The 20,234-nt window shown below is 44.8% G+C and overlaps 1 protein-coding gene across 1 annotated transcript in view; it reads left to right on the forward strand.

Moving 5' to 3' along the window:
- LOC148777952 (uncharacterized) overlaps positions 1–20,234 on the forward strand; it is a 79,063-nt gene that overhangs the window by 6,579 nt on the left and 52,250 nt on the right. Inside the window, exon 3 of the mRNA XM_088836646.1 lies at positions 354–425. Coding sequence (XP_088692772.1) covers positions 354–425 — 72 coding nt within the window. The remainder of the gene's footprint in view (positions 1–353; positions 426–20,234) is intronic.

A 20,234-nucleotide genomic window follows, 5' to 3' on the forward strand; every position in this document is an offset into this window, starting at 1 on the left:
CCCCCCATTCCTCCCAGCCAATTTGCAATGGGAAACATAAGGCACCTTGAGGGAGGGGGGCAGGAGGAAGCTGGTGCAGGGGTGGCCCGGTGCCTCCCTATGGTGTGCCGTGACCCAGCTCAGCTGTGAGCACACAGGCTGTGCTGAGCTGTGTGAGCCTCCCAGCAAGTCCCCAAAGATGAGAGTGGCCCAGCAGACCTCGCCCCTTCCCTCCATGTCTAGTAGGTGGGAGGGCCTCTTCCCCTTGCCATTCTGGGAGCTGTTCTAGGTTTTTGTGGGTTGGGCCCCTGCCTGTGCTCCCTGCACAGAACTGTTTGCGCTGTGGCCTGATGTCCCCTCCTTGATGTTCTCAGGAAAGAATCAGGGGTTTCCATAGCAGTGTCTGCAGGCAGCTCTGCATTTGCACCCATGTTTGCATCTTCCAGGTAAGCACACGGCCTTCCTTGGCCTTATCCTCCTCATCCATAAGGGGATGGTGGCTTCTGCTCATGGGTGGGTGGAGGGCACACCTATGGCCACAGCATTGGCTCAATGGACAGTATGGCCCCTTGTGAGCCTGGACCCCCACCAGAACGACACCACCTGCACACAATCATGACTCAGTGACTCTGGCTGCCAGGTGTTCAGTCAGGAGGAACCCAAAAGTAGCACCAAGAGGTAGATCAGATATGCTTTTTCACAGTCAGTGGATGTACTGGTTATTAGTTCAGTTCAGTGTCCAACTCTTTGCAACCTCATGGACTGCAGCACGCCAGGCTTCCCTGTCCACCAACCACCAACTCCTGGAGCTTGTGCAAACACATGTCCACCGAGTCGGTGATGCCATCCAACCATCTCATCCTCTGTCGTCCCCTTCTCCCACCTTCAATCTTTCCCAGCATCAGGGTCTTTTCAAATGAGTCAGCTCATCAGGTGGCCAAAGTATTGGAGTTTCAGTGTCAGCATCAGTCCTTTCAATGAACATTCAGGACTGATCTCCTTGAGGATGGACAGGTTGGATCTGCTTGCAGCTAAGGGACTCTCAAGAGTCTTCTCCAACACCACAGTTCAAAAGCATCAATTCTTTGGCACTCAGCTTTCTTTATAGTCCAACTCTCACATCCATACATGACCACTGGAAAAACGATAGCTTTGACTAGATAGCTTTGTTGGCAAAGTTATGTATCTGCTTTTTAATATGCTGTCTAGGTTTGTCATAACTTTTCTTCCAAGGAGCAAGCGTCTTTTAATTTCATGGCTGCAATCAGCATCTGCAGTGATTTTGGAGCCCAAAAAAAATAAAGTCTGACACAGTTTCCACTGTTTCCCCTTCTGTTCGCCATGAAGTGATGGGACCAGATGCCATGATCTTAGTTTTCTGAATGTTGAGTTTTAAGTTAACTTTTTCACTTTCCTCTTTCACTTTCATCAAGAGGCTCTTCAATTCCTCTTCACTTTCTGACATAAGGGTGAGGTTATTGATGTTTCTCCCAGCAATCTTGATTCCAGCTTGTGCTTCATCCAGCCCAGCTTTTCTCATGATGTACTCTGCATATAAGTTAAATAAGCAGGGTGACAATATACAGCCTTGACGTACTCCTTTCCCGATTTGGAACCAGTCTGCTGTTCCATGCCTGATTCTAACTGTTGCTTCTTTACCTCCATACAGGTTTCTCAGCAGACAGGTAAGGTGGTCTGGTATTCCCATCTCTTTAAGAATTTTCCACAGTTTGTTGTGATCCACATAGTGAAAGGCTTTAGTGTAGTCGATGAAGCAGAAGTAGATGTTTTTCTGGAATTCCTTTGTTTTTCCTATGATCCAACGGATGTTGGCAATTCGATCTCTGGTTCTTCTGCCATTTCTAAATCCAGCTTGAACTTCTGGAAGTTCTCAGTTCATGTACTGTTGAAGCTTGGCTTGGAGAATTTTGAGTTTACTTTGCAAGCGTGTGAGAGGAGTGCAGTTGTGTGGTAGTTTGAGTATTCTCTGGTATTGCCTTTCTTTGGGATTGGAATGAAAACTGACCTTTTCTAGTTCTGTGGCCACTGCTGAGTGTTCCACTGCTGGTTATTAGGACTTTGCTTTGTGCCTAAAAAACAAGCTGAACTGTTAGAAGTTGATATGAGCTGTGGATGTGAAACCCACATGCAGGGCCAGAGTTCCCACTGGACCATGGCTTGGAAGCTTCTGCACAGGTGATGACCACACCAGTGCTTCCTGCCCAACCCCTCCAGGCCTCCCTGGTGGGCACAGCTGGACCCACACTCTCAGGCACCTTGACTCAGAGCCTGAAGGGGCAGTATTAGCAGCGCCTGGGGATGAGAGCAGTCACTCGAACAGCACTGCTCAGTCCTCTGCAGTGACTAGGAGAGGGAAAGGTCGTGGAATACAATGCTCAGCATGGGCCAAGCTCGATGCGCCCCCTCCAGTGTACCGCTGGTCCTGCCCTGCTCACTCAGGCCCACTGTCTGCCCCTGCTGGTGCCCTCGTCTCAACAGCCCACACTCCTGGTGAAGATGTCCATATGCACAAGCTGCCCCATGTCCCCTTCCCACATGGGGCAGCCCCCATCCCTGCCTCTCCCTACTGATGGCCTGGACTTTGAATGTTCTGGGTAGGAAGAGGGCCACAGAGGAGGCCCTTGTGTCACATCTCCCAGGGGCTCACACACAGGCTTAGGGTCTGCTGGGCCTTGAGGTACAGACACTTCCAGGTGTGGGATGGACCAGCCACTGCCCCCTGAGCCTGATACATGTGTCTATTCACATTTGGAATTTTTTTCATATAGATTGTTAGAGTGTTGACAGCACTCCCTTGGTATAGCTAGGCCTTGTTGGTTACTTTGCGTGAATGATCATATTTGCTGGCTCTAACCTCTGGGTTTGTCCCTGACCCTCCTCTCCCTCCACTCGTCGGCATCTGTTCGTGTTTTTAAGTCTCTGAGTCTGCGTGTGTTTTCTCAATTAAGTCACGGGTTTGCATGTTTAGATTGGTAAGTGAGAGCTTACAATAGATCTTCTTCTGATTTTGACTTTCTTCACTTATTTTGACCCCAGTTTTATCTTTGTTCTTCTTTTAAAAAAATTTATTTATTATTTTGGTTACTCTGGATCTTAGTTGAGGCGCGTGGGATCTAGTTCCCCATCCAGGATTGACCCTGGGCTTCCCGCGTTGGAAGCACAGAGTCTTAGCCACTGGACCACCAGGGAAGTCCCTCATCTTTGTTCTTGAAAATCACGTAAGCCATCATTCGTTTTCCCAGCTGAGCCATATTGCCTTGCATACACGTGTACAAGCGTTCTTTATTTGTTCATCTCTCCATAAACATTTTGTCTGCTCCCATTTGTTGGCTGTTATAAATTGTAGTCCATTGCACACTAGGCTACACGTGGCTTTTCAAAATCTTATTTTCTCCTCAGATACTCTTTGGAGTGGGTCTGCGGTGTCTCAGGGCAGCTCGCTGTTTATGTCTTACAGGCAGTTCCATAGCCCTCTCTCTGCTGATTTTTCCCATTTATTTGCCACAAGCACCATAAAAGGGTTCCCTTTCCTCCACGCCTTCTCCACCGCTTCTTCTTTGTAGATATTTCCTGATGGCCTTTCACACTGGCGCAGGGGGTCCCTTACTGTGAGCAGGACCGACTGTTGAAGTTTCCGTCTTGATAGTCTGCCCATGTTTTAATCATTGTCTTTCCCTTTCTGAAGGTTTACTGTCGTTGGGGAGTGAGCACTTTGCGGCGCTGTTTGGGTTTCTGTCATGCAGCAGCGTGATTCCGCTCTAAGCGGACGTGTGTCCCCTCCCTCCTGAACCTCCTTCTCACCCCCACCCCGTCCAGCCCCTCTAGTCGCAGTGGCGGCTGAGCTCCCTGGGCTGCGCAGCAGCGTCCCCTCAGCGGTCTGCTCTGCGTTCCGGCGACGCCTGTGTTTCAGCCGCGCTGGCACTGTGTCCCGCCCACTGCCTCCCCTGCTGTGTCTAAGGGCCTGCTCTCTGTCTGTGTCTGTTCTCTATCCCCGCCCTGAAAATAGGCTCATTAGCACCTTTGTTATAGATTCCACATCGGAAAAGACACACGTACCCCAGTGTGCACTGCAGCGCTGTTTAGAATAGCCAGGATAGGAAAGCAACCTAGATGTTCATCACAGATGAATGGATAAAGAATTTGGGGTACAGATTTACAGTGGAATATTACTCAGCCATAAAATGGGATGAATTTTAGTCAGTTCTAGTGAGGTAGATGCGGAGAAGGCGATGCAAGCCACTCCAGCACTCTTGCCTAGAAAATCCCATGGATGGAGGAGCCTGGTGGGCTGCAGTCTGTGGGGTCGCTATGGGTCGGACACAACTGAGCGACTTCACTTTCACTTTTCACTTTCACACATTGGAGAAGGAAATGGCAACCCACTCCAGTGTTCTTGCCTGGAGAATCCCAGGGACGGGGGAGCCTGGTGGGCTTCCGTCTATGGGGTCACACAGAGTCGGACACGACTGAAGTGACTTAGCAGCAGCGAGGTAGATGAACGTAGAGCCTGTTGCACAGAGTGAAGTAAGCCATGAAAATTTCTTAAACGCAGGTATCATTTAGAACCCAGCAGTCCTTGTGAACGTGAAGTGCCCAAGAACAATAGTTTTAATGTTGTTTTGGGAAATGGCCACAAGACCATTTCTTCATGTCCTGCTCTTATTACTATGGTAACTGGAGCCTTAGGGTTAGTCTTAGTTCCTGGTTGTAAATTAGAGTGGAATGTTTGAGAGGAAGCCAGAAAAGGTTGTGTCTCATTGCTTTTGTTTTTAAGTTAATGTGTATTTTTATTGGAGTAAATTTGACTTGCAACATTGTGTTTGGGGCAGGTGCATAAAATGTTAAGTTATACCCATACGTTTATCTTTTTGTGTTTGACTGTTTTTCACATATAGGTTATTATAGAGTTTAGTACACTACCCTTGGTACTGTAGGTCTGTATTGATTCAGTTCAGTTCAGTCGCTCAGTCATGTCTGACTCTTTGTTCCCCCATGGACCACAGCATGCTAGGCCTCCCTGTTTATCACCAACTCCTAGAGTTTACTCAAACTCATCTCCACTGAGTTGGCAATGCCATCCAACCATCTCATCCTCTGTTGTTCCCTTCTCCTCCCTCTTTAAATCTTTCCCAGTGTCAGGGTCTTTTCAAATGAGTCAGCTCTTTGCATCAGGTGGCCAAAGTATTGGAGTCTCAGCTTCAACATCAGTCCCTCCCAAGAACACTCAGAACTGATCTCCTTTAGGATGGACTGGTTGGATCTCCTTGCAGCCCAAGGGACTCTCAAGAGTCTTCTCCAACACCACAGCTCAAAAGTATCAGTTCTTTGGCACTCCGCTTTCTTTATAGTCCAACTCTCACATCCATACATGACTACTGGAAAAATGATAGCTTTGACAAGACGGACCTTTGTTGGCAAAGTAGTGTCTCTGCTTTTTAATATGCTGTCTAGGTTGGTCATAACTTTCCTTATGCGGAAGTTTGAGCATTCTTTGGCATTGCCTTTCTTTGGGATTGGAATGAAAACTGACCTTTTCCAGTCCTGTGACCATTGCTGAGTGTTCCAAATTTGCTGGCATATTGAGTGCAGCACTTTCACAGCATCATCTTTTAGGATTTGAAATAGCTCAGCTGGAATTGCATCACCTCCACTAGCTTTGTTCATAGTGATGCTTCTTAAGGCCCACTTGACTTTGGACTCCAGAATGTCTGGCTCTAGGTGAGTGATCATACCATCCTGATTATCTGGGTCGGGAAGATCTTTTTTTGTACAATTCTTCTGTGTATTCTTGCCACTTCTTCTTAATATCTTCTGGTTCTGTTAGGTCCATAGCATTTCTGTCCTTTATTGAGCCCATCTTTGCATGAAATGTTCCCTCGGTATCTCTAGTTTTCTTGAAGAGATCTCTTGTTTTTCCTGTTCTGTTGTTTTCCTCTATTTCTTTGCACTGATCACTGAGGAAGGCTTTTTGTTTTTTAATCTCTCCTTGCTATTCTTTATAACTCTGCATTCAAATGGGTATATCTTTACTTTTCTCCTTTGCTTTTGGCTTCTCTTCTTTTCACAGCTATTTGTAAGGCCTCCTCAGACAGCCATTTTGCCTTTTTGCATTTCTTTTTCTTGGGGATGGTCTGGCTCCCCGTCTCCTGTACAATGTCATGAACCTCCGTCCATAGTTCATCAGGCACTCCGTCTATCAGATCTAGTCCCTTAAATCTATTTCTCACTTCCACTGTATAATCGTAAGGGATTTGATTTAGGTTATACCTGAATGGTCTAGTGGTTTTCCCTACTTTCTTCAATTTAAGTCTGAATTTGGCAATCAGGAGTTCATGATCTGATCCACAGTCGGCTCTTGGTCTTGTTTTTGCTAACTGTATAGAGCTTCTCCATCTTTGGCTGCAAAGAATATAATCACTCTGATTTTGGTGTTGGCCATCTAGCGATGTCCATGTGTAGAGTCTTCTCTTGTGTTGATTAGGTATGTTATTTTATTTCACTATTTTTTAAAATTTATTTTTAATTGGAGGATAATTGCTTTACAATGTAGTGTTTTTTTCTGCCAGTCAACACCGTGAATCAGCCCCAAGTATACATACCTACCTCTCCTACCTCTTGAACCTCCTTTCCACCCTGTATTTTATATATCTTGGTTGGTATAATTTAATCCTAACCTCCTTATTTATTTCTTTGTCCCACTATTTTCTTTTGGTCACCATAAGTTTATTTCCTAAGACTGTGTTTATTTAAAATATAAATGAGCTCATCTGGATTGATTTCTCCTTCCTACTGATAGGTGATACTGTATGATATATCTATTGATATTATCTTGTGATATTTTGCCATGTTTTACATTTTTTGGTCAGTTACACCTGGAAATTTTTGGAGAGCAGGTATCATTTAGAGCCCAGCAATTTTTGTGAATATTAAGTGTGTGCTGAATCGCTTTAGTCATGTCTGACCCGTCATGACCGTATGGACTGTAGCCCACCAGGATCCTCTGTCCCTGGGATTCTCCAGTCAAGAATACTGGAGTGGGTTGCTATGCCCACCTCCAGGGGACCTTCCCAACCAAGGCATTGAAACCGCATCTCTTATGTCTCCTTCACTGGCAGCCGAGTTCTTTACCACTAGCACCCCCTGGAAAGTTGGAATATTAAGTACTCATAAGCAATAATTTTCAGGTTGCTGTTGCAGGGAATACCCGCAGGTAGTAGGATGCTCTCATAGATAACTGTTGGTGTGACTGCAACAGAAGCCATAGTGAAGTCCCATCAGGGGCTTAGTTTCTGGCACAGCCTTGGTCCCCAGGATAGTGCTGCTCAGGTTCCTGAGATGTGGCCCCCGCCCAGGAGACTGATGCCTGAGGGGAACATAGCAAGCATTTCGTTTTATTTGTCAGTTTAATAGTTATTTTATACTGGAGTATAGTTCATTTGCAATGCTGTGTTTGTTGTTGGTATACAACAATAAGAGTACGGTTTCCAAAGGCCCGTTTCCAGTCTATTTTGGAGTCTTTGCCCCTATATGTTATTTCAGAGTGTTGATTAGGGTTCCCTGATGTTTACAGCAGGCCCTTGCAGATAATGTGTCCTTCTTTATGGAAGTGTGTGTTCATCTCAGCCTGCTTTACTCCTAACCCTACATATTTCACCTGACAAAAGACATGAGTGTCTCTATGCTGTTGTTTTGTTGCTAAGTCATGTCAGAGTCTTTTGTGACCCCATGGCCTGTAGCCCACCAGGCTCCTCTGTGCATGGGATTTCCCAAGCAAGAATACTAGAGTAAGTTGCCATTTCCTTCTCCAAGGGATCTTCCCAACCCGGGGACTGAAATTGCATCTCCTGCATTGCAAGTGAATTCTTTACTGCTGAACCACCCAGAAAAGCTCTAAATATCTCTAGACACTTAACTATAAATGTCTATATACATATAGATATAAATGTATCAACTGCCTCGGTCTGGTTACATATTGCAAAATTCAAGTGACAGTCTTATAAAATAGATAACATAAGTCTTACAGCTAGTAACACTAATAAAACCATGCTGAGAGAGAGAGACAGAGAAAGCAGAAAAATTTTTAAAATAAGGAGAACAAATCAAAACAATGATTAGTATAATTACTTGAAATCTGGTCACAATAAACCATCAAACCTGTAGGGGAGCCAATTGGAGAAGCCAAGTTCTGGAAGCATCAGATATAGAAAAAGATAAATGCTTCATCTTTGTTTACACTTTACCAACTTGTTGCTATCTACTTAAGTATGTATCAGCCTGTACATACTCATGTAGCGTCTTTCAGGAGGAGAAGAGGATGACAGAGGATGAGATGGTTGGATGGTATCACTGACTCGATGGACATGAGTTTGAGCAACCTCCGGGAGTTGGTGATGGACAGGGAAGCCTGGTGTGCTGCAATCCATGGGGTCACAAAGAGTTGAACACGACTGAGCAACTGAACTGAACTGAACTGAAAAGGTGCTAGCAGTTCTCAGTTTAATTTTTTTAAGAGGGTCTAGAAATCATTTAAACTCACAGCCATTCTTCTTGCTTCATCGTGTTCTAATTCTTAGAGACGAGAAAAGTTTTGGCAGGAATGTTCAATATAATCGTAACTTCAGCCGCTCAGTCATGTCCGACTCTTTTTGCCAGATATTTATTATTTGGCATAAATGCAGATCTGAGGGATAGAATTTTGGGGGGTACAAAAAGAAAAATCTTGAATGTAGGGACATTACTAGAAATTGGGAGAGGCATGTGACCAGACAGTAATCACAATGGATCAACTCTGCCTCCATGAGCTATGCAAACAAGGTTATCTTGATGATAATAGTATTAACAACCTAGGGGTTAAGGTTAGGACAGGAGTTTGAGAAAGTTCCAGGAGTTGGTCATGGACAGGGAAGCCTGGCTGCAATCCATTGAGTCGCAAGGAATCAGATCTGACTGAGCAACTGAACTGAACTGAACTGAGGGGTTAAAATGTTAAAGTGTTATTGTGAAAAATTATTAATAAAAAGACAGAGGAAAAGTTTTCATGATAGAACACAACTTTCAAAGAGGGTGTAAATTTCAGCTAAATGTTTCATTATTTGGAATTCAGAATTTGTTACTCAGAAGCATTACAGACTGTTCAGAGAAACTCACTGCTCCTGCCTGGGATGAATAGGTCACTGTCTGATTCACACACTTGCGTCACACTTAACAGGATTTAGCCACAATCACTGTTGGAGGGTATTCTAAAACATATTGTGCCAACCAGCTACCGATCTGACAAAAAACATTCAGTCTCACATATGGGATGGCACAGTTTCCCTCACTATTGCCTGCTCTGCAGCTGACCAGGTGGTGCAGTGGTAAAGAATCTGCCTGCAAATGGAGGAAGCGCAAGAGACATGGGTTTGACCCCTGGGTTGGCAAGATCCCTTGGGGTAGGAAACGGTAACCTGCTCCAATATCCTTGCCTGAAAAATTCCGAGGACAGAGAGGAGCCTGGAGTCGCAAAGAGTCAGATATGACTGAGTGACTGAGCACACATTTTCTGCTATAGTTAGACCCTTGGTTAATACATAAGTCCATGTAACCTCACACTGCGTAATTAAGTCAAATAGGAATCTAAGCTTTATTGTATGGAGGTGGTTTGTCTACCAGCAGTGTGGGAAGGGTCCCTTTTCTCCAGGCCCTCTGCAGCATTTATTGTCACTGAGGCTTGAAAGGAATAGAATAGGCATTTCAATTTATTTATCTGATTAATGGTTATTTTATTTAGAATATAGTTCATTTCCAATGTTGTGTTTGTTGTAGATGTACAGAACAAGATTAAGACATTCATAGACCCATATCTAGTCTCTTTTGGAGGCTTTGCCCCTGTAGGTTATTTCAGAGTGTTGCGTAGAGTTCCCTGTAGTATACAGTGGGCCCTTGTGGATGATCTGTTTTTCTTGTGGGTCTGGGCCGTGTTCTTTCATTCCCCCACTCCTGGCACCACGTGAGAGTCACGACTCAGTGACACCGGCTACTGGGTGTCCAGCCAGAAGGGACCGAGAAGCAGCGTGTGCAGCCAGAGAAGATGTGTCTTTTCATGGGCAGTGGACATACTGGGTGTTAGGACTTTGCTTTGTGTCTGGAAATCTGGTCACAATAAACCATCAAACCTGTAGGGGAGCCAATTGGAGAAGCCAAGTTCTGGAAGCATCAGATATAGAAAAAGATAAATGCTTCATCTTTGTTTACACTTTACCAACTTGGTGCTATCTACTTAAGTATGTATCAGCCTGTACATACTCATGTAGTGTCTGAGTTGATCTGAGCTGTGGACTTGAAACCCAGGTGCAGGGCAAGAGCTCCCACTGGACACTGGCTTGGAAGCTTCTGCACAGGTGACCATATTGTGTGCAGCTTCTTGAGACTGGATTCTTTCACTTAACAATATATATGTCAGATAAGATTTATCCTTGTCTTTCCATGGGTTAATGGCTCATTCCTTTCTATTGCTAAGCAGTATTTCATTGCATGTGTATGGGAAGAAAAGCAATTCTTCCTCTATTCTTCTAGATTCTTAGTTGAGACTTCGCCTGTAAAAAAAAATCAAAAACAAAGAAAAAATAGATTACCAGGACAAAAACAGAAGTGTAATAACATGTGTACCTCCTATATAAGGGAGCTACCCAGGAAAACTGAGTCACTCCCTGAAATGTCCAAAACCATCACCTCAAATACCATCTTCAGATACAAACAAAAGAAAGACCTTGGGGTGGGGGAAGCCAGTTATGGCAGCTATCTTGCGAAACACAGTAAAGAAGCATATGGTTTTTTTGCAGATTTAACTCAGGACTTCTCTACTGATAAGAGCTACTTAAGATTTAATCATTTGTGTTTTACTGGTGCAAAGAGGGACAGCCCTTAAATATGGAGATTTCTCTGTTATAAATGTGCTTCACAAAAGGGCAATCACTACTCAGTTTTCTGAGATTTCATTCTTTCTTTATTTTTAAAGACTGAATAAATCCTTATGCCAGAGAGTCATATTTTGGGGCAGCATACTCTAGTTGCCTTGACATGGATGTACTCCACTTTGGTTGCATTCATCTGTTGAAGGATATCCTGATTTCTTCAAGTTTTTAGCTATTATGAATAGTGCTGCTGTGCATAATTGCATCCTTGTTTCAGTTTGGACATAGATTTTCAAAGCAGTCGACCAAACACCGAAAGCATGATTGTTGGATAACAAGGTGAGACTTGTTTAGCGTTGGAAAAAAACACCAGCTGTCTTATAGAGTGACTGTGCATGCCTCCCACTAGCAGTGAGGGAGGGCTCCTGTTGTTTTTTACCCTCCAGCACTTGATATTGTCATATATTTGGGACTTAGCAGAGCTAATAGGTGTGGTGTGATATCTCATGATTTTAATTGGTGATTCCCTAGTTCAGTTCAGTTCAGTCGCTCAGTCGTGTCTGACTCTTTGCGACCCCATGAATCACAGCACGCCAGTCCCTAGTAGTATATGTTTATATGATTTTTGAAATCTGTATATGTCTTTTGGACAGGCGTCCATTCAGATCCTTCCGTTCCGTTCCGTCGCTCAGTCGTGTCCGACTCTTTGCGACCCCGTGGACTGTAGCCTACCAGGCTTCTCCGTCCATGGGATTCTCCAGGCAAGAATACTGGAGTGGGTTACCGTTTCCTTCTCCAGGGGATCTTCCCGACCCAGGGATCGAACCTGGGTCTCCCGCATTAGAGGCAGACGCTTTAACCTCTGAGCCACCAGGGAAGCCCATTCAGATTCAGATCCTTACCCATTGCTTTATGGGGTTGTTTTAGAAGTCTTTATCTATTTTGAGTCCAAATCGTTTATTAGATATGTAGTTTACAAATATCTTAAAATTTATAAAGTCCAAAATGTTTTTATTTTGTACACTTTTGTGTGTGTCAAAACTCAAAGCCTATGATCTGAAAACAAAAGCCAAGGTCATGTAGATTTTCTGCTATGTTTCTCTGTAATTTTGATAATTTTGCATTTTAAATGTTTGTGAATAAATTTCAGTGAATTTGGTGCAAATTTTAAAGTTCATGTTTATAGTTATTTCATTTCATATGGTTTCTTTCCACTTAAGTGTTTCTTATCTATTTTGGAGAAGTCCTGGGATATTTGGCTCTATTTAAATAGGAATTTGTACAGTTTAATGGAGGCCGCAGACCTGCCTTCATGCGGCAGGGCCTCCACTGACCTGTGAGGCAACTCGGCCTGCACTTTCCTACTGGCTAACAGGGAATGCGGAGCCTGCGTCCCTGAGCTGGTGGAGCATGTTCTGCCCAAGGACCTTGCGCTGGCACAGCTGACTGGAGCCCAGTCTCCTCAGGACCCGCTGGGGCTTCAGCTTTGGGGCCTTGTGGCATCCAGTTCACACTGACGGGAGCTGGTGTCCTCAGGAGCTTCTGGGAGCTGGAGCTGCTGAAGGAGGTGAGGAAAAGTGGGGAGAAGGTTCCTGTGCGTGGCTGACTGCCGAGGGTGTCTGTCTTCAGAGGACCCAGGAGAGGAAGGGCTTGATGTGGAAGGCCGGCTTTTGTGCCTGTGTAGACAGCTCAGTGTCTTCGGGGTGTGGGGTCGGTTTGCCAGCACCATTTGTTGAGGGGACGGTCCGTTCCCCAGTGTCTGTTTCCGGTTCCGTTCTGTGCAGTAATGGACTGCACACCCTTAGGGCTGTTTTTGGCTCTCTGTTCTATTCCTTGGGCCTCTGTGTCCGTTTTTGTGCCAATTCCACATTTTCTAGGTGGATTAGCTACGTCATGTCAGGTGAAATCTGGGAGGGAGATGCCTCCAGCCTGTTCCCTTTTCTCAGTGCCTTTGGCTATTCAGAGTCCTTTGTGTTTCCACACAAGTTTTCAGCATATTTGTTCTGTTTCTGTGGAAAATGCCATGGAGCTTTGACCAAGCTTGCTTTGCATTTGAATATTTCTTTGGGTCCCTGACCCAAAGAGGGTCCGGGAGTTGGTGATGGACAGGGAAGTCTGGCATGCTGCAGCCCATGGAGTCACAAAGAGTCAGACACAACTGAGCTGCTGAACTTGGGTTCCTGACAACATCTTAACAACATTCTTTGCGTCCCTAAGCACAGGATAGTGTTTCATTTATTTGTGTCTGTTAAGTTTCTTTCATCCCTGTCTTAGAGCTTTCAATGTGCTTTCACAGCCTCAGTTAAATTTATTTATTTACTTTTAAAAAGGCTTCTTCCCAGCCTGGAGGCCCTGTGGGCTTTGAGGTTTTTTAAAAAATATTTATTTTTCTTTATTTATTTGGCTGCGCTGGGTCTTAGTTGCAGCGTGTGGGACCTAGTTTCCTGACCAGGGATGGAACCCAGGCCCCCTGCATTGGAAGCATGGAGCGTCAGCCACTAGACCATCAGGGAAGTCCTCTTAGTTAAATTATTCCAAGGTATTTTTTGAGACAATTGTAAATAGTATTGTTTTCCTAATTTCTCTTGCTTTTAAGACATTTTGTTTATCTCTTGGCTGTGCTGGCTTTTGTGTGCGTGCTTTCTCTAGCTGTGGTGAGGAGGTGCACTCTAGTTGAGAAGCATGTGCTCTAGAGGGCAGGTGCTAGTATTTCTGGCACAGGTGCGTCATTGCCCGGTGATGTGTGGAATCTTCCCATGCATTTGTAGGTGAATGAACCGGCTGGTTCCCCTGAACCAGCAGGGCAGTGCTTAATTTCTCTTTCTAATGGCACCTTATTAGTGTATAGAAAGACAACAGGTTTTTGTATATTGATTTTTGTACCTGGCAGCGTTAATGAATTCATGTATTCTAACAGTTTTTTGGTGATTTGATGTGGAAAACTAGATTCCAGATATCCCAATTTCCACTATGACCAAGTCTTCCATAGTACCCAAGACAAGTGATAATCCTGTGGATTGAAAGCACACAGGATGATTATGACCTGATTGGCCTTTTCTGTGACTTACGTGACCTAATGTCTTCAGTGTTCACCCATGTTGTAACCTGTAGTATTGCTTCTTTCATTTTCATTGCAATTAAAAATATGTAAGATCAAGCATGGAAACCACTTCACGTGTACAGTTCTATGCCATTAACTACAGTCACATTGTTGTACACATATTCTCACCATCCACCTCAACTTCTCACGGGCTTGTTGACCATTTGTGTCTTATTTGGAGAAGGGTCTATCCAAGTCCTTTTTCCATTAAAAAACGAGTTGTTTGCAGGGACTTGCAGCGCCCCCTGGCCCAAGCCAGGTCCGCCAGGCAGTCCTCTTGGCGGCATTGGTCTTGGTGAGTCCAGCCTGGCCTGGTCTTGTACCGACAGTTGGGGATAGGGGGCATAGCTAGCGGTGTTGCAGGGACGCCACTTTCTCCCTGGCGCTTGCAGGAGAGGGGCCTCCAGGCCCCAGGGGCCCTGGCCCGCGAGTGCGGGGAATCTGCGGCTCCACGTGGACGCGGCCCAGGCGGGGCCGGATTTCCTCGGCACTGGCTGTGGCTCACCCTGGCGCAGCAGCGAAGCCCGGGGCCTCTTCTGGAAGTGGGCGTCAGGGCGGAACGCACCTCGCGCCTCGCCCCAGCTCTTAGCTTGGATCCCAGCGTGCTGGCAGGGGTCTCGGGAGCCTGCGCCAGGCGGCTGGGAGCGCCCCTCTTGTGCGCGGAGTTGGGGTGTGGGATGCGGACCACAGATAAGGGGACCGCAAGTAAGCGGAGGGTGGAGCTGGGAACCACATATTACACCCTCCCTTGGCACAGTCCCGAAGCTTCCTAACCCTAACCCTAACCCGGCGGTCGCGGGAAGGGCTCGCCTTTGGGATAAAGGCTTTGAGGACATTCCCAAGCCTACTCCATCGCAAAAAGCTCAGTCTCACACGGTTTTGCCAAGCAGCCTACTGCCCCCAGCGAGGTCTCTGCAAGCAGAACCTGAGAGCGGTTGGTCTGAGTCACCTTTGGCCTGTGGGAAGTCCAAGGGAATTATCCTCCATGGTGATTTCACCTGCTGGGACCCCCAGCATTCATTCTGGCCGGCTGGCCCAGCCCTGCCTCCTGCACCTTTGCAGTCCTGCTGGCCCTTGGGCACCTGCTGGAATGGGAAAGGGAAGGACTGCACTTTAGCGCGGCGTGGATTAAAAAACCTGATTCAGTTCAGTTCAGTCTCAGTCGTGTCCGACTCTCCGCGACCCCATGAATCACAGCACGCCAGGCCTCCCTGTCCATCACCAGCTCCCGGAGTTCATTCAATACATATGAAATTAAAAACCTTTCCTTGTTAGAATGGTGATTACATACCCAGAAGCACTGATTACAAAGGACAATTTTATTTATAAATTCTCAGACATTTCTTTCTGGACTCACCAGAAATTCTGGAGCCCGTTATCTGATTTTGCATTTTCCCAGTAGATTACAAGAATGAATCCTATTCTAAATGTAGGTTTTACATGTTACTGATACAGTTAAAGAAGATGTGACCATTTCCCCAAATATGTGTAGTTGATCACATTTAAATTTCACTATAAATTGTATTTTAGAAAACTGTTTATGTATTTCTCTTGTGTTGTTGGAAGAGGGTGTTTGCTATGACCAGTGCGTTCTCTTGACAAAACTCTATTAGCTTTTGCCCTGCTTCATTCTGTGCTCCAAGGCCAAATTTGCCTTTCAGTTCAGTTCAGTTCAGTCGCTCAGTCGTGTCCGACTCTCCGCGACCCCATGACTCACAGCACGCCAGGCCTCCCTGTCCATCACCAACTCCCGGAGTTCACTCAAACTCATGTCCACAGAGTCAGTGATGCCATCCAGCCATCTCATTCTCTGTCGACCCCTTCTCCTCCCGCCCCCCAACCTTTCCCAGCATCAGAGTCTTTTCCAGTGAGTCAACTCGTCGCATGAGGTGGCCAAAGTATTGCAGTTTCAGCTTTAGCATCAGTCCTTCCAATGAACACCTAGGATTGATCTCCTTTAGAATGGACTGGTTGGATCTCCTTGCAGTCCAAGGGACTCTCAAGAGCCTTTTCCAACACCACAGTTCAAAAGCATCAATTCTTCAGCGATCAGCTTTCTTCACAGTCCAACTCTCACATCCATACATGACCACGGGAAAAACCATAGCCTTGACTAGAGGACCTTTGTTGGCAAAGTAATGTCTCTGCTTTTTAATATACTATCAAGGTTGGTCATAACTTTCCTTCCAATGAGTAAGCGTCTTTTAATTTCATGGCTGCAATCAGCATCTGCAGTGATTTTGGAGCCCAAAAAAACAAAGTCTGACACTGCTTCCACGTTTTTCCATCTATTTCCCATGAAGTGATGGGGCAGGATGCCATGATCTTTGTTTTCTGGATGTTGAGCTTCAAGCCAGCCTTTCCCTCTCCTCTCTCACTTTCGTCAGGAGGCTCCTTAGTTCCTCCTCACCCTCTGCCTTTCCTGAGGCATGAAAGAGGGCAGGAGGGCGCTTTGCTGCTCTCTCATTGTGAAACCAGTGGCCATCCTGCTGACAGGGTCCTTTCCATGGAGAGACTCTATGCAATGAGTTTGGTGTCTTGGAACTGAATAATTAGAATGTTTAAAAATTCTAAATTATGTGGTCCTTTAATTTAAAAACAAAACCCCTAGAACTTCTCAGTTTTTGGTAAATTGAGGTCTAAAAATTGAAGGCCTATTTTCCTACCACTGTGGCAGTCTAAGAAGAAATGTGCGTTTTTCGAGAAAAGAGTCAGAAAAGGGAAGGAAGGAGAGAACCCAGAGGTGCCCCTGCAGTTTGGCAAAGGCCCTGGGAGGTCACTTGTAAATGCTGAGCTTTGGGGAGCCTGCAGCCAGTCTCTTCCTGTGTCTGATGGGCACAGACCTCTGCAGGGTTGTCTTTTGCGTGGGATACTCTTGTTTGTGGAAATCCAGTTCAGAGCCGTGTCTTGATGTGTAAGAATTTCTCAGACTAGGTCCCCAGACAAATCCTGCAAGGCCAGGGGTTCCTTCCTTCATTAAACCTGTCTGTTTGACTGAAAACCAGCAATGACATATTTTTCTTTAAATCTGGTCTGTAATCTAGGCCTTAGAGTAGGCCTGGGTGATATTTCCTCTCCCCATCAAGAGGCTTGGGTTCCAGGAATGAATTATCAGGATCTTTCCTGATCCTGACTGAGTCCCTTCTCTTAACTGGGTTTCCCTAATCTCCATTTAGGCACCTTTGCCCTAGGTGGCACTAGTGGTGAAAACCTACCTGCTAATGCAGAAGAGGTAAGAGTTTGATCCTTGGATTGGGACAGTCCTTTGGAGGAGGGCATGGCAACCCACTCCAGTATTCTTGTTTGGATAATGCCCTGTGCAGAGGAGCCTTGTGGGCTCCAGTCCATAGGGTCACAAAGCATCAGACACAACTGAAGCTACTTAGCACACACACAGAGGACCTTTGCACTGTAGACTCATGTGATTGTTTTGGCTCTTTGGAGTCCCTTTTAATTCCACATGTATGTTAGGGTCAGCTTGTATATTTCTTCCTAAAGGCCTTTTTTAATTCATAGTGAATCTTTATATTTAATCTTCATTTTGGATTGAAGATTCATTACAAATTATTGCCATCTTAAGTGTTTCCATCACTGGAATAGCTTTACATTTATTTAGGATTTTTTTCAGCAATGGTGTATAATTTCCAGTGTGATAGTCTTGGCATCCTATTAAATCTATTCGAAATTATTTTATTAATGTTGATATTATTGAAAGGGAATTGTTTTTTAAATTCCTTTTCAGGTTTTTAATTGCTGGTGTATACAGTTTGGAAAACTTGATAGTTTATTTAAACTTTTGGTGACAGTCCAGCACTGCACTAGGTTACTTAGTTTGTTCTTGTTTTGGCTTTTGAGAGCTACTTTCATTGCCTCTTGTTTTCATTTAACATTTCTCTTTGTGGGTTTCTTTGCTTCGTATTTCTTTACTTTCTCATACTTGAAGATTATCCTGGCTCGAATAGTTACTGTCTCAGTCATTTCTTCAAAGAGCTTCTGTTCTTTTTTATAAAAATTAATTTATTTTTGGCTATGCTGAGTCTTTGTTGCTGCATTCAGGGTTTCTCTAGTTGCAGGGAGCACAGGCTACCCTCTATTTGCTGTGCCTGGGCTTCTCAGTGCAGTGGCTTCTCTTGTTCTGGAGCTTGGGCACTGGAGCCTGCAGGCTTCAGTAGTTGTGGCACCTGGCCGTGTGGAATCTTCTGGGACCTGGGATTGAACCCGTGTTCCCTGCATTGGTAGGCAGATTCTTTACAACTGGACCACCAGGGAAGTTTCCTGTTCCCCTTTTATTGGAGAATGATATTAAAAACATACATGTAGGACATGATATGCTCAGCTGACATTTAAACCTAATGGAAATATATATATGTATTCCAGTTTATCATTAAAAGTATTCAGCTAAAGGTAAGTTATGATGCTGTCTCCAACCTGACCCATTGTGTCACGGACACTGTAGTCTTCCGTTTATCTGTAACCTCCCGCTCCGGTGGTGAGAAACCTGGCTTCCGCCACTTGTCCTGGATTCAGTGCTTGTTCCACGTGATTGCTGGTACAGCAGTTTCGGTACTGTTCGCTCCTGTTTCCCGTGGGAGAGAATTTAGAGTGCACTGCTTATCTGTGCTATAGATTGCCTTTGACCAGCAGCTTATGTTCATTTCCAAAGTTTGCTTTTGTCAGCCCATGTCGTCCCTGCCGCCAAAGAAGAGCGGGTTTTTTCCCGCATTTCTAAGTCGTCAGACGCTGCTGCTCTGTGTCCACTCTGTGACACTCTCATGCCCTAAATGACCGCATTTGAACAGATTATGATTTACTAATTGAGGTCTACAGATCTGTGGGTTCATACAAATGCACAGTGGAAGATACTCATCTGTAATGTCAGTTCAGTTCAGTCGCTCAGTCGTGTCTGACTCTTGCGACCCCACGGATTGCAGCTCGCCAAGCTTCCCTTTCCATCACCAACTCCCGGAGCTTACTCAAACTCACCTCCATCGAGTCGGTGATGCCATCCAACCATCTCATCTGGAATGTATCAGATGGAATATTGAAACTCCTACCTCATAATCTTTTTCTAAGTCTGTTTTGCCTTTTTCAGAATGTCGTATAAATGGGGTCATTAGTGTGTAGACTGGATTCTTTCACTTAGCAGTATACAGGTAAGATTTATCCATGGTTTTTGCTTGGTTTGATGGTTCATTCTGTTATATTTCCGAATACTATTCCATTGCATGTATATTGGAGGAAAAATAATGTTCCCTTTATATTTCTCTTTTCCTCATTGAGACCTTCCCCTGCAATGAAGGGCAGATGAACTGGAGGAAAACAGAAGCTTATTACCATGCATACCCACTATATGCTTGTAAGGTACATAGGAAAACCTGAAATGGCCCAAGCCTGTAACTTATGTGCTATCTTTAGCTAAGAACAGAAGAAAGATATTGAGGGTCGGCGGGGAGGGGCAGAATGATTTGGGAGGTTTGGAGGCAAAGCACAGTAAACAAGGGTCTGGATATTATGCAGATTTACATCCAGGCCATCTCCATGGATTAGCTTCTCTTAAGACTTATTTATCCTTCAATTTCTGGTACACAGGTGGAGCCAGCCTTACAAGTGGAGATTTCCCTGATAAATGTAAATTTAATTCCTAAAAGGGCATTTTCAAACATTCTCCTGGATCTGCTGTTTTTTAAATGTCAGTCCAGAATTATCCTGATGTCAAAAAGACACAACTTGGGGTGGCATATTCTGTTCCCCTTGATATATATGTGCCCTAATTTGCTTATTAATTCATTTACAGAAGAACATTCTGATGTCTTTCAGTTTTAAATCAATTTTATTTTATGCTAGTTTTTGTTTGAACACAGTTTTTCAAAGCTGTTGTCTAAATACAAGAGGTGTAGTATTGCATCCTAGATGAGTCTGTTTAGCTTTGGAAAAAACTGTCAGACTGTCTTCCAAAGGTGGCTGTGCATGCATCCCACCAGGATCTTGAGTATCTCTTCCTTTCTGTTATTTGTAAAGCCTCCTCAGACAACCTTTTTGCATTTCTTTTTCTTGGGGATGGTCTTGATCACTGCCTCCTGTACGATGTCACGAACCTCCATCCCAATTCTTCAGGCACTCTGTTTATCAGATCTAATTCCTTGAATCTGTCACTTCCACTATAATCATAAGGGATTTGATTTAGGTCATACCTGAATTGTCTAGTGGTTTTCCCCACTTTCTTCAATTTGTCTGAATTTTGC

This window comes from Moschus berezovskii, chromosome 5 (assembly GCF_049115385.1).
Source record: "Moschus berezovskii isolate FMDL1 chromosome 5, NW_MosBer_1.0, whole genome shotgun sequence".
Lineage (NCBI taxonomy): Eukaryota > Metazoa > Chordata > Mammalia > Artiodactyla > Moschidae > Moschus > Moschus berezovskii.